Raw genomic sequence first — 20004 nt, 5'->3', positions numbered from 1 at the left:
ACTTTGTGGTCCAGCCTATTGCACCATGATTCTATAGCCTACTATGGGAGTTCTATGAAAAATGTAAATTTTTAATTGGTTAATCGATTAAATGTTGCCAGTTAACTGAAACATGGAAATGCTGAAAATGCCCATCCCTATTCTGGACTGATTTTCCATCAACCAACATAGTTCAACAGGTTAACAACAGGTCCTCTCACCAAGTCTGCACAGGAATAGTGAATTGATCCTGATTTGTAACTTCACTATCAATGTAATTTTCTGTTTCAAATAAAATGCTAAATATGAATCATTTGAGATCATCTCACAACATCATTGTGTGTTCTGCTATTACTTTTCACTGTTTGGCTTACATAAAACAACACAGCATTTTTTTGCCTGTGTAATGAAACCGTTGCATTTTCAATACACACGCGGATTCAGTTGTGTTTCGGCAAAAACAGTTTTCGAGATTTTGTGCCAGAAAAGGTTGACTTTTTACAACAAAAAAATATTTTGTGATGCCTACATCTAAATAGAGGACTTCCTTTGGAGGAGTTCCAAGGAATCTCTCGTCTGTGGAAGACATGATCCCATCTTATATTAGTGAGCATCTAAATACATTCTCAAAATGTTATTATTCAGTATGCTTATAAATAAGGAGCCAGCCTGCTTTCGAATAATAAATAGCATGTGAACTTATGGAATGTGTTTGACTTGTTGATGGCGGTTGGGTATTTCACAAAAACTTCAATCAATGGACCTTAATGAATATATTGGTATACAAGTTGATATTGTGCTTATTTTTCATGATTTTCTCAACCTGTTGCTGCCTGAGGATAGCTGCAAGGAGAGGGAGTTTGGGACAGAGAGATAGGGGGTGACAGGAAGTGCAACACATTTTTTCTGGATAAAAAGTGTTGTGTAGTTTAATAAGCAAATTCCAACATTTTACACCTCATGAGACCCATAATCTAATTTAGTTTCCATATGTCCTTTTGGAGTCTCCAAATGTCCTTTTTTGGAATACTGCCTAGACATAGAAAGAACAAACTAAAATTCTGATATTGTCCTCAATTTTGAAAGGGGATGTGTCCAGTGTTGTGACTTGGCTCCTTTGTGTTTCTAAGCGCACCAGCCACAGCTACAATAATCTGTATCCAGTCAAAAACAGAAAATCTTTGCAGTGGTTCAGTCATATTTTTATTCTGGACTCTTGGAAAACAAACTCATGGAAAACAAACCCTAAAGGGTTACTTTTCAGAAGAGACCAGGATTAAAGGGTTAAAAAGTAGTAACTATTATTTTATCCATGTCATTTTTAAGCTTGTGTCAAGAAAAGGGGCTTAAGGGGATCCCTGTCTCTAAGACTTGGGCTACTGCAGAAAATCAGGCATAGCATAGCTTGGCTTTGATTTTTACCATCTTGCAGCATGGAAGCTAGTACCTTTGCTTTCCTGCTTCATATACAGTACTGTGCAAAAGTCTGTATAACACCTGTATAACATTCTGTGCAGACAAGATTCTAAAGATTCAAAACTAATTCAATGAAAGGTCCTAAATATACGTACTATACATTTTGCATTACATGCTAGTAATTTGACAGAGTAGTTCAACTGAATCAAATCAATATTTCAATATATCAATACTTCTCTGAGAGAGCCAACACTGTCCTGCAGTTCTATAAGACAATCAGCAGGGAGGTTATTCCAAGCATGTTGGAGAATTTGCCACAGTTCTTCTGTAGACTTTGATTGGCTCCTTGCTTCTGATCTCAGACAGCCTTGATCAAGTTATGTAAAATGTAGTCAATTGGTTACTGTAATATGTTACTTTTTGAAATTAAATACCAAAATTTTATTTTGGAAAATATTTGGAAATCTCAAATGTTTTCTTTTATACTAACACACAAAAAAATGAACGTATATAAAATAAAGTCTAGGCTGCCTAAGGCATCCGCACAGCACTGTACTAACTAACCCAACCCACCAGTAACTGTTTTTGAAATATTGGCATGATGATCAGTCTCCAATCATATCAGAAAATAATGAGCTAAATGTTAGTCTTTCACAGGGTGGCAGTGTGGGCCACTTACTGACACCAGTGTAATCTTCAACAGAGTGCTGTGCTTCCTTAACATTGCATTAGAACTCTGCATGTTACCTTGTGGCAATAGTGTGTAGTTATTGAGGCTAATCTATTCTCCCTAAATATATGCAAAACAAGTGAATGATTTGTACCCAAATGTTAGCAAATCTAAAGAGGACTGCTGAACTTTATTCAAGCTACCCAAATAAGAGAACATACTCCATTGATGATATTTGAGTTGAAAAAGACCAGCATTTACCAATAGCAGAAGTGGTATAATTGTAGAATCATATTGCATTTAAAGAACAGATTTCTTTGTGCACGTATAACTTGTACCATTTAGTTCTGATTTGCTCATGCTGCATCTCAATATCAATCCATTTGGGTAGATTATAAACATTTAAGTGGGAACAAATGTTTAATCATACAATACCGGCTACTTAGTGTGGTGCTCAACAGTGGAGATGAAGGGGGGGGGGGGGCATACTATGGGGAAGACAGATTGCCTGGACAGAAGATGAAATGGATGGAAACCTTTATTTAAGGGAGAGGTCAAATGAGAGCAAAGCTGTCTTACAATGGCGCTCTGTGAATACAGCAATACAAAGAATACACAGCATGCATGAAAATACCACAAAAATAGAGAAAATATGATAAAAATGTACAGGGGAAAAGCAAGTACATTGTAAAAAGCAAACGCATTTCCTGAAAAACATTTCAATGAACCTTGAAACGATGCTTATCAATTCATCCACATTTAGCTGTGCATAGAAAGTGAAATAATAATTCCGTGTTCATGCAGGGTTACAGAGGGGAACAAGTTCGCTGCGCTGTCTAATATATCTAAACTGAAATAGGGAACAGATATAAGATGGACTTTTATCTTAAAATTGCTTTGTAAGTGCGGGCAGCACGGATGGTGCAGTGGGTAGCACTGCAGCCTCACAGCAAGGAGGTCCTGGGTTCGAATCCCTGTCGGCTTGGGCCTCTCTGTGTGGAGTTTTCATGTTCTCTCTGTGTCGCGTGGGTTTCCTCCCGGTACTCCGGTTTCCGCCCACAGTCCAAAAGACATGCAGGTTAGGCTGATTGGAGTAAATTGTCGTGGGTATGAGTGTGTGAGTGAATGGTGTGTGTGCCCTGCGATGGACTGGCGACCTGTCCAGGGTGTATTCCTACCGTTTCGCCCAATGTATGCTGGGATAGGCTCCAGCCCCCTGCTACCCTGTTCAGGATAAGCGGGTTAAGATAATGGATGGATAAATGCTTTGTAAGTGAATACAAGGCAAAGGTATTCTCAGTAGGGATGTGAAAAATCATCAGTTCAACTTTTCTTTTCTTTTTTTAAATGCATCAGTTAAATTGATAATTGTGTTTTCATCCCTCTTCCCTATGGCTTCAGCCTGACAAACTTGATTGGCATGAAATTTGCCCTATCTTCTGCTATTGAGAACTTTGTTACAGACTGGGTTGTGCACTCAAAATTCAGTGGTCACGTTAATGTCCAATATTTTGTGATACAGTGACATAACACCATGTCCAATGAAAACGGATAATGGTTAATATAAAAATGGGATTTTGTACTGATACCAATGTTGACAGGTCTAATGATTTTACTTCTATGCCAATGGTTTGTATACAATTTATCTTATAATTTTATGTAACCGTAAATTTTGCCAATGCATTTGATTTTATACAGTGCCAGGGCAATCTTTTTGGTGACAGGATTAATGTGGTCTTTTTAAAGCAGGGCATTTTGCTTTCAGCATCCAATGGATTTGATAGGCATCTGGTCTTTTTATTTTATGCCAGCAATTCTACTAGATTTTTGAAGTAGTTAAGCTACACGGTCCTGGCAAATGTAGGTAAGCTAGCTCTGGCTAACATTACACTTTCTCTATATTTTAGCAGATTTAAAAATGGTCATAATCGACTGTTTAATCGATTAAAACGGCACATTGTTTAAGCTTAATTGGGAAGTAAGTTGATTTTTTTTAATGCTCAGTTTGACATTACTGTGGAATTGCCCCTATAACACTATTTTTGGTAGCACATCTCTTGCTTGCAATAACTGCAGCAAGCCTGCGACCAATTGACATCACCAAACTTGCATTCTTCTTTTGTGATGCTTTTCCAGGCTCTTACTGCAGCCTCTTTCAGTTGTTTGTTTCAGGGGGGTTTTCCCTTCAATCTTGTCTTCAGGAGATAAAATGCATGCTCAAAATGTCTAGTGATTGACTTGGCCATTCTAAAACCTTCCACATTTTCTCCCTAATGAAGTCCTTTGTTATGTTGACTGTGTGTTTTGGGTCATTGTCTTGCTGCATGATGAAGTTCCTCCCAATTAGTTTGGATGCATTTCTTTATGAGTTGGCAAACAGAATGTTTTTGTAGGCTTCTGAATTCATCCTGCTGCTGTCATCATGAGTTACATCATCAATAAAGATTAGTGAGCCCACTCCAGAAGCAGCCATGCAAGCCTAAGCCATGACACTTCCTCCACCGTGCTTCACAGATGAGCTTGTATGTTTTGGATCATGGGCAGATCCCTTCTTTTTCCACACTTACCTTTCCATCACTTTGGGAGAGGTTAATTTTGGTCTCATCAGTCCATAAAACTTTGTTCCAGAACTTCATCTCTGTACTTTTCAAATTGTAATCTCGGCTTCTGATTTTAAAAGCATAAAATGCAGGATTTTTACTTGAAATGTATAAAAAAATATTATACAACAAACATGCTAAGTCATTATTATGATACATTGGCAACCTGTGACTGTTCGCTTTTGCATCGGAAGTCTGACTTAACCCCAAGCAAAACTGTTGGTCATATTTGGATTTCCGGATCAAAGCACAATTTCTCTATGGGAAAAATGAATGGCCTTTTCACATAACCGTCTCTGTCACAGTCTATGATTTAAGATGGCATTTAATATTTGGACGTTTTTATACGGACTCATTTCTCTCTGAAGCGGCACTGGGTCCACTGAATTATGATGCTGCTTTCCAACCGAAATAATTAGTTCACGGCGCATGTTTTACGCGTCACCATGAGAAGGGTTCCTAGGCTAGTCAATGCTACCATTAGCCAGAAAATACATTTTAAGGCCTGAATAACTTAAGGACATTACCAAGGAGAACAGCAACTATGTAAAGAATAAAGACAGTGATATGTACATCTGTTTTACATTTTAAAAAATGTAAAAATACTTTATTACACAAAACAGTGATCGGCAGATTCATATAATGCGCATGAATGGTAACTAAAAATACGGCCAGAGTATTATTTTGTGATTGTGCCATGAGTTGCGAATAACGTAGCCTTAGCAATTCACTTTTTAAATGTACACTTTTTAAAAATTGGATGAAAAGCATAATTTTTTCAAAAACAAATGTCCAAATGTCATTATTTTAAAGGATTTCAAAAAACTATTCATTCCTCTCGTAGACCATTGGATTTTTTGATCTGGAAGTCTAGAGAATGCTAATAAACCATAGATATTTCCAAAAGAGATGATGACACGACTTCTTTTGTTGGCATTTATTTTTGTTGGCATTTATAGAGCGCCTTTATCCAAAGCGCTGTACAATTTATGCTTCTCATCCACCCATTCATACACACACTCACACACCGACGGCGATTGGCTGCCATGCAAGGCGCCGACCAGCTCGTCAGGAGCATTTGGGGGTTAGGTGTCTTGCTCAGGGACACTTCGACACAGCCCGGGCGGGGGATCGAACCCTCCGACTGCCAGACGACTGCTCTTACTGCCTGAGCCATGTCGCCGACTTCTGAGGCCTATACCTTGCTTGTCGACTTGTATTTGTTACAAATCTGAATTCATAGCAACAATCCAATTATTGTTGCATAATGGTAAATACATCGTCACCAGTTCTAAACAATGCCTAATTTCTTTGTTCTGTCTGTTCAGGAGAAAGCAGGAGAAAGTCCTCATTTCCCTTGAAAATGTGATTCCAGGCAAATGTCTTATGTATATAGACAGTGGGCCCCAGATGTGTGATGGCCTACTGACTGAGAACTGTCCCTCCCTGGGTGGTTCTACAGTCAGTTATTAGCTGCCCTGTGGGCCTTCCGGCCTATGCAGATTCTGTATCAGTCTGTGGGGCCTGTCAACACATAAGAACAACACCTTAAAATTTCCCAATCAGCCATCCTGATTTCCATTGTTGACCTGGTTACCCAGCTTCAGTCTGTCTCCACGTCATCATTACCACAGACTGAAACCTCAAAACCTCAAATATAGAATGTGATGTGTATTAATCAGTGGATGCTGTTGTCAAGTTCAGTTCATCCATACTGCATGTTGTTTACAGTTGTAGTGTAAGCTTTTTGGGGGGTTCATGGGATACAGTATTCCTTGGGGTATGATTCAGGCATTGTACGCCTGAAATGGAAAGTTCAAGGTGTTCTGTGGAAGGTTTGAACTTGATTTAATTGATAAAGAGAACTCTTGCTGATGGGCTGGCTAATCTACCTTTTTGTTTGAAAAAGAAAGCTCTGTAACCTTTAGGGACCTACTTTGCCAAGGTTGCTTTTTGGTATTATTTACAGTTTAGTTTGATAAACATGGATTGAATAATATATAGGCAGTTGCTTGTAGTGCCTGCAGTCTGCATTGAATGTGGTTTGTGCCAGAGCCAGAAATGAAGAGTCCCTCAGGGTGATGTAATCGGCTATAGTGTTGCACATGGAAGGAGGGCTAGAACTAACAGGGTAACCCCCTAAGCCTTCTGGTCAGGTGGATTGTTAATTGTGCTATCTGGTGGACATGAGGCTGTCAACTGACAAGGGACATGCATATTAGATGGTAGATGGTAATTGACTGCACATGTACATTCAACTGGTCTTTTAAAATAAATTATTCTTTAAAATGTTTAAATACTTCAAGTTACTGGATTCAAATTGTGGTTATATTACACTGCAACAGTATTGCATCATGATTGATTGATAATATATGAAAAGCAGTTTTGTGTTTCACATTTTTCTGCTCTACTGAACATTTAAGCCAAACTGAAAGTGCCCTGAACCAGCAAGCCCTGTCTGGACTTTTCACATTCCATAATTGTTCTATTAGTTTTTTTAATTTTTTTTATTTATAATGCTGTAAAATAAGAATGCTTTCAATAATAGAAATGTTAATAGTTTATTTTTATCAATTAACAAAATGCATGAACAGAAGAAGTGAATGAACAGAAGAAAAATCTAAATCAAATCAATATTTGTTGTGACCACCCTTTGCCTTCAAAACAGCATCAGTTATTCTCGGTATACTTGCTTAGTGTTGGAAGGAACTCGGCAGGTAGGTTGTTCCAAACATCTTGGAGAACTAGCCACAGTTCGTATTTGGATTTAGGCAGTCTCAAATGCTTCTGTCTCTTCATGTAATCCCAGACAGACTCAATGATGTTGATCAGGGCTCTGTGGGGGCCATACCATCACTTCCAGGACTCCTTGTTCTTCTTTATGCTGAAGATAGTTCTTAATGACATTGGCTGTATGTTTGGGGTCGTTGTCCTGCTGCAGAATAAATTTGGGGCCAATCAGATGCCTCCCTGATGGTATTGCATGATGGATAAGTATCTGCCTGTATTTCCCAGCATTGAGGAGACCATTAATTCTGACCAAATCCCCAACTCAGTTTGCAGAAATGCAGCCCCAATCTTGCAAGGAACCTCCACCATGCTTCACTGTTGCCTGCAGACACTCATTCTTGTATCGCTCTCCAGCCCTTCGGCAAGCAAACTGCCTTCTGCTACAGCCAAATATTTCAGTCCAGAGAATCTGCTGCCATTTTTCTGCACCCCAGTTCCTGTGTTTTTGTGCATAGTTGAGTCACTTGGCCTTGTTTCCATGTCGGAGGTATGGCTTTTTGGCCGCAATTCTTCCAGGAAGACCACTTCTGACCAGACTTCTCCGCACAGTAGATGGGTGTACCTGGCTCCCACTGGTTTTTGCCAATTCTGAGCTGATGGCACTGCCGGACATTTTCCGATTGTGAAGGGAAGTAAAGCATAATTTGTCTTTCATCTGCTGCACTAAGTTTCCTTGGCCGACCACTGCGTCTATGGTCCTCAACGTTGCTCTTTCTTTGTGCTTCTTCAACAGAGCTTGGACGGTACATCTGGAAACCCCTGTCTGCCTTGAAATTTCTGCCTGGGAGAAACCTTGCTGATGCAATATAATAGTATAGCATGTAGGTTTCAACCTACATATTAAATTGATGATCATTAGCTCCTGTTTGGTATAATTGGTGAATCACACACCTGACTATATGCCTACAAAATCCCTTTGTGCAAGTGTACCTAGAAGAATTGATGCTGGTTTGAAGGCAAAGGGTGGTCACACCAAATATTGATTTGATTTAGATTTTTCTTCTGTTCACTCACTTTGCATTTTGTTAGTTGATAAAAATAAACTATTAACATTTCCATTTTTTAAAGCATTCTTACTTAACAGCATTTTTACACACTTGCCTAAAACTGGATATATATAATTTTACATATATATGCATTGTGCATTTTCATAAATCTATGTCTCTTTTGTAGTCCTTTTCATTATCAGAGAAAAAATATGAAAAATGATTGCTTTGATCGTTGGCCTAAAATATTTCGAATCCCTTATTGTTTGGCTTGTTTTCATGCCCAAGAAAGTAGGAAATGACTTAAGCTGCTAAAGCTTACTGTCCTAAATCACCAACCACACCTCCTTTGCCCATGTGTCTGCTTCAAACACATGATGGCCTGAGCAATCTCCAATGCACATTTATCAATATGTTATGGGTGTATTTAGAATTTGTACCTATGGTACTTGGTTACAATAGTGTTTTTCTCAGGAATGGAATGTTGTTGGCACTGTTGCTCATATTACTCGAGCAGAATACAAATACATTGAAACTCAATATTGCATGTGTAGCCACATGCCTGCACACGCACAGCTGATTCTTGGAACTTTACTACAGCTCACTCGTGCATGCATTGATTCATCAATGTTCATGATGATGGTACCTTGTTCGGGTGTACCATAAAGCCAGTCATCCACTTTGTACAATCAGCTGGAGTAGCGAACAATATGGCAAAGTGACTCCCTGCTCCCTGAAGCGATTTAACAACGCTGAAGACATTGCATATTACTAGTTAACTTACAAGCGAATGTAAATGAGCTCAACCATTTGCGCCAATTTCATGCGTAATAGAAATACTATTTTAAAAGATCCATGTTATAGCGTACTGATGGGAGGAAAACAATGTTTTGTGCATTAATATATGGAACAGTTTTACTTCTTCGTAACTTTCGTTACGTTTGGCCTAAATGATTACTAGAATAACAATTAATTGTTTTCAATTAAGACCACTCATTCTGTGTATAAATCAGAAATGTGTTTTTCTAATTTGTCAAGCAAACACAAAATTTATTAAATGAGTAGGCAGTACATAATCGGATACAGTAAAGCGAGGGCGGCCAAAAAGAGACCAGTTTTTTGGCGTACATATACGGAAAACTCCGGGATGGAGTTTTCTGAGCTGCACTCCATCGTCAGGGGTGTCTACCTTAGCTAATGTAGCTACCTATATTGTCTAGTTACCTTTAGTAAAGCTAAAGTCTGGGGTATCTGTTTTCCTGACCTGCACTGTATGAAATTAAACGCAAACTAATTAAACATCCCACTAATTTTGCTAGTCAGCTCAGTGAAATAACAGTGCAATGTTTGCTAACTACCTAGTCCGCTAACAATGTATTTGTCTGTAGAATAATACATGTAGCTAGCTAGCTAACGTAACTTAAGTTAGCTAGCTACTGTAGCTCTAGCTCAATGTAACCGCTCGGTCTAAAGTTAGATTGTATTGGGTGTGATCTGGGATGACTACGGTTATTTTTTCAGCAGGACCTCGTGGCTCTCTGTAGACCTTCGTAGTCTCATGTCTAGGAGTGTTAAAATTCAGCGAACAGCTGAAAATGTTTGCAGCAAACGTTTCTCTATGAACACTAGAAATGTTTAATTGAAACAAACACATCTGACACTGTTCATGTTCGTTTATGTTTGCTAGTCCCACTTGTGTGGTGGAACGCCAATGTAGCACAACTTCCATTATTGTCAAGGGTTGACAACATTGTAAACCCCAACAAGATCTCTTAAACCATTGAAAGTGGATATGGTAATGTTTTTGGTGATAAACATATAGTAGAATAGATATAAATATAGAATAGATCTCTTGAGTTATAGCCGAAGATAGCATAGGCTTGTCATTTGCAATTCATTTAATTAATTTATTGTGTTTTTATTTTAACCATTATTTTCAGCTGCTGCACTTAAGTTGCCTATTTTGTTATTTAGCCTGTTAGGCTATACAAACTTGCCCTGTGTTTATTATTATTATTGTTATTGTTATTATTATTATTATTATTATTTGTTGTTGTTGTTGTTGTTGTTGAATTAATACCCTATCCCCTATGTGTGATCATAGATGTTTTGCATCTTGAACTTTATTCTGTTTTCTCTTCTCTTTTAATTACCGTATATGGCCAAATTTGATTGTAGAGGCATCAGCCTGCATTTTCTTCCCCAAGTGGGAACACAATTATTGCATTTCATCCTTTCAACTCAAATGTTCGCTAGTAATGCTATGTTGCTTTGTTAATCACTTTGCTCTTTGTAGTAAGCTAACTGTATGGTGGGCCTTTAGTTTTGATGAATGGTGTACTTTTCTCACTTGTTCAAGTGATGATTGTTGATATGCCCGATTGTGCATTGATACATTTTGTTGATGTTGTTCAATCAAAATAACATTATAACAAAGGATCTTGTTACTAACTGCATCAGTGTTGTGGCAATAATCAAAGTAAACACCCGCTCACCTCATAGGTGCATCTCAAAAAAATGTAATATCGTGGAAAATTTTTTCCGTAATTTCATTCAAAATGTGAAACTTTCAGATATTCTACATTCATTACACATAAAGTGAAATATTTCAATCCTTTTTTTGCTTTAATCTTGATTATGGTTTACAGCTCATCAAAAATCCAGTATCTCAAAACATTAGAATATTGCATAAGACCAGGATTTATAATACGGAAATGTCGACCTTCTGAAAAATATGTTCATTTATGTGCTCTACTTCGTTGGGCAATCATGGGGAAGACTGCCGAGTTGTGCAGAAGACACTCATTGACGCCCTTTACATGGAGGCTAAGCCACAGAAGGTCATTGCTGAGAGGGCTGGCTATTCGCAGAGTGCTGTATCAAAGCATATTGATGAAGAGTTGACTGGGAGGGAAAAGTGTGGTAGGAAAATGTGCACAAGCAGCAGGGATGACTGCAGCCTTGAGGGGATTGTCAAGCAAAGCCGATTCAAGAACAAGGAGGTTGTGAAGTTAGTGATGATTTGGGGTGCCACGTCATCTGCTGGCATTGGTCCACTGTGTTTAAGTCCAGAGTCAACGCAGCCGTCTACCAGGAGATTTTAGAGCACTTCATGCTTTCATTTGCTGGCAAGCTTTATGCCCACAGTGGCAAAACTACTAGTAACTGGTTTGCTGACCATGGTATTACTGTGCTTGATTAGTCAGCCCGCTTGCCTGACCTGAACCTGTATTGTCAAGAGGAAGATGAGACACCGGGCCCAACAATACAGACAAGCTGAAAGCCACTATCAAAGCAACCTGTGCTTCCATAACACCTCAGCAGTGCCACTGGATGATTGCCTCCATGCCACGCCGCATTGATGCAGTAATTCGTGCAAAAAGAGCCCTGACCAAGTATTGAGTGCATAAATGAACATACTTTTCAGTAGGTCGACATTTCTGTATTATCAATAATTCTTTTGATTGGTCTTATGTAATATTCTAATATTGAGATACTGGATTTTCATGAGCTGTAAGCCATAATCATCAAGATTAAAACAAAAAAAGGCTTTCACTTTGTAATGAATCTAGAATATATGAAGATTTCACTTTTTTAATTAAATTACGGGAGAAAATATACTTTTCCACAATATTCAGTTTTTTTGAGATGCACCTGCATGTATGTAATACATTTTTGGATCTTGAACTTTTCTTTTATTTCCTCTAATAATATGGCCGAACAAAATTTGATTGCAGAGGCGTCAGTCTGCATTTCTTCGGTGAACTAAGGAACTAACATTACTTTGCAAACACACAACAAACCTGCATTTTCACCATTATAGCTTATCAAAATGTATGATAGCCGATATTTAGATTTTGTGGAATAGGCCTAATATAATATTGTTATTAATAATAATATTAGGCCTATTATATCATGGTTTATCACAGTTTCCATTTAAAAACTAATGTGGCCCTAATGTAGGCGGAGGATAAGCCGGTTACACTGAAATGTAGTTGGAGGCTGCTATACAGTCTCCCGCCAGAAGGTGGTCCTCTGTGATAATATCAAATGCCATTCCTAATATTATATAAGCAATATTAGTCATACACCAGAGGGTGTTTACTGTTATTATTGCCACGACAGTGATGCAGTTAGGAACAAGGCGCTTTGTGTTCCGTTAGTATAACTGAAGTAAAGAAAGTAACACATATAGCGATTCTACAATGGTTACCAACAACAAGGTTACGGTTTTGTTGTTATTATTATTATTATTTCTTTGGTGAACTAAGGAACTAACGTTACTTTGCAAACGCACAACAAACCTGCATTTTCACCATTATAGCCTATCAAAATGTATGTTAGCCGATTGTGGATTTTGTTATTGATAATAATATTAGGCCTATTCCACACAATCTAAATATCGTGTTTGCAATAATGTGTTTGCAAAGTAACGTTAGTTCCTTAGTTCACCGAAGAAATAATAATAATAACAACAACACTAAAACCGTAACCTTTTTGTTGGTAACCATTGTAGAATCGCTATATGTGTTACTTTCTTTACTTCAGTGATACTAACGGAACACAAAGCGCCTTGTTCCTAACTGCATCACTGTCGTGGCAATAATAACAGTAAACACCCTCTGGTGTATGACTAATATTGCTTATATAGTATTAGGAATGGCATTTGATATTATCACCGAGGACCACCTTCTGGCGGGAGACTGTATAGCAGCAGCCTCTAACGACATACATGCTTGTACTCCGCCTACATTAGGGCCATGTTAGTTTTTAAATGGAAACTGTGATAAACCATGGTAAAAAGTTCTGTAAATTATTGCATCAAGACAGTAAGGCATTCATTATTCTGTGGGTTGGAAATTTGCTCCTCCCGTGAATGAAAATCATGTTTTTGACAAAATGATCAAACTGCTGACACCTGTATGTGAAAGACATAGCTTGCTCTTTACCATTGTGCATTAGAGAATACCTTTTGACTTTGATCTGGGCGTAGTCGAATGGATTAATTGTGCTCAGCATGAAAATGAACATATCAGTATTGATTTTGCACTAAATTATATTATGTGATTTTTGGTATATAGCCTCATTGAAATCTTTAAAAAAAAGAAATGTTTTTCTCTTTTTAGTCTGGTATATGGGAGTTCCAGATCATCCCACCCAGACTCAGAGCTTCTCCATCGCCAAGCCTATGCCACGCCCCATCCTCTGCAGGGCTATGCAACCAATCACCACCCTGCCAGCTCAGGGCAGGGTGGAGCCTGGGGTGCTGCTGGCCGGAGTTTAGGTAAGAATTTTATTTTTAATTTTTAAGTGGTTCATATAGTGGTTCATAATCTGTTCTTATTGATGTACTAATGTTCAAGCATAAGAAACAATGCAAACACAATTGATATTCAGTGCTCTGTGAAGAATCCATTTGTTAGAAATTAATTCATGATTTATGAGAATACGCAAAATGTGTTCAGTTTATATGGTATGTTACACAGAGGTTGTATCCAGTTTTTTTTTTTATTGCATTCATCTTCGCTTTTTCCTTTTATGTTTTTGTTCTCTTGGTTAGATGAGATGTTTTAGCTCTGTGTCCATTTTCATCTCTGTTGAATTTCTTGCCATAAAAATCCCTTCAATAGTCAGGGAAATGTTGTACTAATGCACTGTTGACTACGGTGTTTTCCCAGCGTTGAACTGCTTTTAAGGCTGTATTCATTTACTGGCAGGTTTGTCTGGGCTGTTTGACACTGGACTGCACCATGCCAGCCCTTCTGCTCCAGATGCTTCAGTCATGAATCTAATTTCAGCTCTGGAGTCCAGGGGCCCTCAGCCTCCCCCATCAGCCTCTTCTCTCCTCTCACAGTTCCGTACCCCTTCCTGGCAGACAGGTGAGGCTCTACTCTTAATCCATCAGTGCAGTAGCATTTTCTTTTATTGTTTTGCTTCACTGCCGAGCAGTACTGATGTTCATTTTTGGACATTACGCACCTGTGCGAAAACTAATTTGAACATTGAATACTAAAACAGTTTCTCTATTTAGTTGGCATTTCTAAATATTTAAAATGGAAGCATTGTTTAGCAATAGCATGTCATGTGGTGCAATTGAGGGGATAGGCTTTGAATAATTATTCTCTTTCTGTCTCTGTCCTCCACAGCCATGCACACCCCAGCTCCAGCTGAGCTCTTTATTTCTGGTGCCCTCCCTGGGTCAGGCACCTTCCCCTCCTCCTCTGCCCTGTCGGCCTATCAGCACCCGGCTTCATTTTCAGGGCGTTCCTTCCCAGGAGTCACTCCTTCTCTGTCCCTTCAGGACACACCTACGTTCAGCCCAACCTCCAATGGCCTCTTGTCCCCTCACGACCCCTTGCTACACATAAAAACCCCCTCCCAGTCCAGCTTGGGCTTTGACCGTCTGCTGTCCTCGCAGGGTGCAGCCTACAGGAGCGGACAGGACCCCACGGGCCCACCTCCGCCTCAAGCCCCAACTACATCATCTGCCCGCCACCTGCCCCCTCATCAGTTCAACCTGCTTTCCTCCCAACTCCAAGACCAGTCCTCCCAGTTGTACAATGCCTCTGTGTTCTCTTCGGCCCCCGCACCCCCCCAGCCACCCCCCCAAGAGAGGGCCATCCCCAGGCAGGACAGTGTGATTAAGCACTACCAGCGGCCATCCCCGTCACAGTCCCAGCTGTCGTCCACAGCAGCTCACTCCCTGCAGCACTACCTCAGCTGCAGCGCTTCCGGGTACCAGCAGATCGCTCACCACAGGCATGCTGGGGTCTCCTGCAGCCCCCTGGGGGACCAGAGTCCTTCCTCTGACCCCAAGCCCTCTCCAAGAGCAGATCAACTGTACCGGCCAATCATTCAGCCGGCATACACCTCCTCCACGTCATCCTCTTCCTCGGGGGGTGCGGGCAAGGGGGCAAAGAGCAGCTCCAGCAGTGGCTATTCCTCCTCTGGTTCGGGGTCCTCCTCCCGGACCCCGCACACTCCCCCCTCTGCATCCTCCACATCTTCTTCTTCCTCCTCGTCCTCTACTTCGGGCGCTCATCCCTCCAGCTCCAACCCAACTTCCAGCTCCACCTCCGCTCCCTCCAGGCAGCAACCTCCACCTCAGTCTGCTCCACCTCCGCCACCACCTCCGCCCCCTCCCACATCCTCTGCGTCTGCCCAGCAAGCCCCTCCCAAGCCCTGCCTCTCGGGCTACGGTTCCCCCGTTGCCCCAGTCAAGCCCTCGCCTGCACTTTCAGGCCAGACTCCCCCCCAGCAACAGCCCCAGTCTTATTCCCCTAGCCAGCCCCCTCCCTCGCACCTATCCCAGCCGTACGGGGGCTTCAACTCTCCCCAGGCACAGGATTTGAGCGCGGGGGGAGGAGCTGGTGCTGGGAAAGGCTACGGGAGTTTGGGGGCAGGTGGGCAGTCGTTCTCGGCGGAGGTAGTTTACGGGGCGGATTCCGGGTACGGGTCGTTGCCAGCTTCTCTAGGAGGAGCAGGGAGCCCCTCTCTGGGGTATGGTGGCCCAGGCCACTCCCCTGCACTTTTAGGGTCAGGAGGTGGTGGAGGTTCAGCAGGGGGCAGTACTGGGTCTGGGGGCGGCAGTAGTGGTGGAGGCAGCGCGGGTTCAGGAGGAGGTGGTAGCAGCGTGGGGAGTGGAGGAGGAGGAAGCTCTTACCACCTCCCCGACTCCAGCCCCTCCCCTTCAGGCTCTGGGATCATTCGCCCAGGGCTGCACTCTCCTGCCCCTGCCCGGCCTGCCCAGTCCCCTGGTGGAGCAGGGGGCAACAAGTATCTCTCCTCTGTGCTCTCCCCTGCCTTTCTGTCCTCTCCACAGGGCTACCCTGACACACGAGGACCGCCCCAGTCCTATCACCCCGCCCCTCCCAAAGCCAAGCCCAGCTCTGACATGTTGGGAGTGGAGAGGTCCCAAGACGAGGACGAAGACGATGACGATGATTTCCTGATCCAGCATCTCCTGCAGGCACAGAGCCCTGCCCCCCACCCTTCCCAGCACCACTCACAGCAGCAGCCCCAGCAGCCACAGCCCCAGCCAGTCTCGCAGACTCAGGAGGGGGGCAAGGGCCTGGCCTACGAATTGAGCAAGAGCTCCGAGGAGAGGTACCACCTCCAGAGCGTCATCCGCACAAACAACGCCACCTCCAGCGCTGGTGTCGCGGGCGGAGCAGGGGCTGCTGGAGGAGGGCCGGGAGGCGGTCTGGACAGCCAACTGGAGATGTCCATGAAGAAGCAGCAGCAGCAAAAGAACGAGCGAGCCGGAACAGGAGGAGGGGGAGGCGGGAGGGGCAGCGGAGAGCAGACACACTCCCACCCACATCCTCACGCCCACCCACATCACCACGACTCCCTCGGATCTGTGGTGCATTACAGCCGAGGGGACCCTTTTTCCCAGCACTCTCTCTCTCAGCACCAGTCGCACCCCCACCCCCATCCCCATCCCCACTCCCACCCTCACCTAGAACTCCAAAAAAAGCCCCAGGATCCCACAGACCTGCCCTACCTACGCAAAACACCCGACCTGCAGCAACAGCAGTCTCAGGCCTCCCTCTCCATACTGGACTCGCCCACAGATGCACCACGCCAGCCTCCACAGGCCCACCTGCTCCAGTCAGTGCTGTCCCACACCACCCGCAATAAGATGGACTCCCAAGCCCAGCAGCAGCACTCCATGAGCCAGCAGGCGGCCATGATGGGAGGAGCTGGGGGAGGGTCGGGTGGGGCAGCAGGTGAGAACCAGCCCCAGTCCTCTCAGCTGCAGCTCCAACTCCAGTCCCAGGCTTTGGAGGCCCACTACGGTCGCGGAGCCCAGCAGGATCAGGGCCAGTCCAGCCAGAACTCTGTCTCTCCGCTAGAAATGCTGGAGCACTCCCTCTCCCAGAATGCACGTGGGGAACGGGCGGGAACTGGGGAGAGAGGTGACAGAGGAGGTGGAGGCGGAGGGAACAATGACCGCCATGGCCAGCAACAGCAGCACAGGCTCCCGCCCCATCACCCACAACATCACCCACCTCACACCACTTCTGAATTGCACGATTTCCTCTCAGAGCCAGCACTGGGCTTATCGACGCCCTCCCACATGCACCATATTGCCCCGCACCACCCTCACCCCCACTCCCATCATCAGCACTCCCATTCTCACCATCCACACTCTCACCCACATTCACATACTCATCCCCACCACATGCCCCCGCCCCCCAGCTCTGGCCCTCCCCCACAGCAGCAGCAGCAGCAGCAGAGGGAGCAGGAACCTCACCCTTCCCAGCTCCCCCAGTCCCAGTTGGATCAGCTCAAAGACCACCAGTTTGACACAGAGAGCCCTGTGGGCAAAGCTGGCCAGAGCCAGCAGCAGAGATTTGTGCCCCTGACATCGATCTGTTTCCCCGACTCACTTCTGCAAGATGAAGACCGCTCCTTCTTCCCAGGCATGGAAGACATGTTCTGCTCAGAAGATTATAAGTCCAGCTGCAGTGGGGGCGGAGGAACAGGACAGACGGGACAGGAAGGGGTTTCGGAAGGACGCAGGGGACAAGAGGCTATGGAAGGGGTGAAGACGGTAGGGGGAGGAGCTGGAGGCAGTTACGACATGCTGGGACACCACGGCGACCAAGGGTATGGGCAGTACTGCCACGCCCTGTCAGAGTCAGGCAACGGCTCCATGCACCTGGACCTGGATTCTTTGAAGGCCCATGAGCTCCCCTCGACTGTCAACACAGAGCAGCTTGGCCTGATCCAGTCTCAGAGCTCTGGTATGGGGATGGGGGGCACCAGTGCCAGTGACGGCTCTGGAAACAAGATGTTGGGAGGGACAGGGGTTGGAGGAGGCCCCGCCTCGGGTGGCCTTACATCCCCCATTTTCTGTTCCTCGCGCCCCAAGAAGCTCCTGAAGACCAGCTCCTTCCACCTTCTGAAACAGAGGCGGGACCCCAACTCGTTGCCCAAAAAAAGCTACGCACAGGAATACGAGTTTGAAGACGATGAGGACAAAGCAGATGTGCCAGCCGACATCCGGCTGAACAGCAGGAGACTCCCGGACCTGCTCCCAGATCTGGTGTCCAGCTGCAGGAAGTCTGGTGCGGGTGTGGGCGGTGGCGGGGCTCTGAGCCCCCTAATGGGAGACCTGGACTTCTGTCACCCATCTGGGTACCCCTCCCTTGGTCCTTCTCCACAGTTGCTGCCCCAGGATGGACCCAAGAAGAGGGGCAGAAAACCCACCAAGCCAAAACGAGAGGGACCCCCGAGGCCTAGGGGTAGACCCCGGATTCGCCCGTTGCCAGAGCCGCACCACTCCCGGGGCATGATGGGAGCATATGGGGCTGGGATGGGAGGAGAGAGCCGCAGGGGCAGGGGAAGAGGCAGAGGCCGGGGCAGGAGGGAGGATATGATGATGGACATGGCAAATAAAGCCCAGAACCAGCATCATCAACTGCAACATATACAACAACAGCAGCAGCAGCAACCACCACTACAGCAGCACCCACAACAACATCACCAACCGCAGCCACAGCAACAGCTACAGCAGCACCAACAGTTACATCACCAACCCCAACAGCACCAGGAGCCCATAAGACCTATTAAGGTCAGCAAGGTGGTGGGGAATCGGGTGGGACAGGGGTGTGGTGTGCAGACTGTGAAATTGGAGATGGATTGAAAGGGCTGTGAATGGGCAGGAATGGAATTGATTTGGAGGTGTAACTTGGGGGATGGAAACTTGAAAGGTGGGGAGTGTGTTTAGTGAGAAAAACGTGCTTCATCATGTTGGCCATGAACCATCTTGGTTTCTCTTCTTTGTTGCAGATCAAACTGCCCATCCCCTCTATGCCCTCTTCTGATGCCCTCTTGAGGACAGACTCTCTTTCTGGTACCGATCCGGTTCTGTCCGATGGATCTGTCGGGTCAGCACCTTCTCTGGGTCTGAGCCCTGGACCCACAAGTGGAATGGAGATGAACCGAAACCAAGAGAAGGTCAAGCAGAAAGGCCAGGAGACGAGCGGTAGGGAGGGAGGATGTGTGGAGCAGGTAAGGATGTGTACTTCAATCGCTTATAATTAAGTTCACATGGGGTATTGGTTTTGGTCTATACACAACAAGTGCATTGCAAATGCTATATATGAAGTGAATTTGCAAATGCAATTTATGAGATTCCCATTGTTGCCATTGAAGCAGGTTTAAAACGATTGTTCCAATTCCATTATCTCCCCATCCACTCAATTTTAGCTCATAGCTTTTTTCATAAAGGAGTGTTTATGAAGAATATATATTCTGTGTGAACGTGTTGTGAATTGCCATGACCTGCTTCATAACTTAATTTAATCTGACCATCTTGTTTCAAGAGCTTGCATCAATTATATTAAAAAACACAAAGTCTGTAATGTGTTTCATGTCACTGCAACCAAAAGTGTTCCTTCCCATTTCATTACACTTTTTGCATTTCGAGCCAAACACTGCAGCTGCAGTAGTTTATGTGAAAAAATCTTCCATGGAAACCGCTATGAAATGATTGATTGACATACTGGTGCACCGAGACCTGATTGAGAACATGACTCATGGTCTGCTGCCG

At 43.8% G+C, this 20004-nt stretch overlaps 1 protein-coding gene across 1 annotated transcript in view; it reads left to right on the top strand.

The window, feature by feature from the left end:
- The window catches only part of LOC133117583 (proline-rich protein 12-like), a 34638-nt gene that overhangs the window by 5530 nt on the left and 9104 nt on the right, over positions 1-20004 (top strand). The window contains exons 2-5 of the mRNA XM_061227313.1: positions 13568-13725; positions 14159-14320; positions 14588-19023; positions 19242-19463. Of these exons, the coding sequence (XP_061083297.1) occupies positions 13568-13725; positions 14159-14320; positions 14588-19023; positions 19242-19463 (4978 nt within the window). The remainder of the gene's footprint in view (positions 1-13567; positions 13726-14158; positions 14321-14587; positions 19024-19241; positions 19464-20004) is intronic.

This window comes from Conger conger, chromosome 2, assembly GCF_963514075.1.
Source record: "Conger conger chromosome 2, fConCon1.1, whole genome shotgun sequence".
NCBI classification, from domain to species: Eukaryota; Metazoa; Chordata; class Actinopteri; order Anguilliformes; family Congridae; genus Conger; species Conger conger.
The sequence above is the reverse complement of the archived record's forward strand: the minus strand, read 5'-3'. Positions and strand labels throughout refer to the sequence as shown.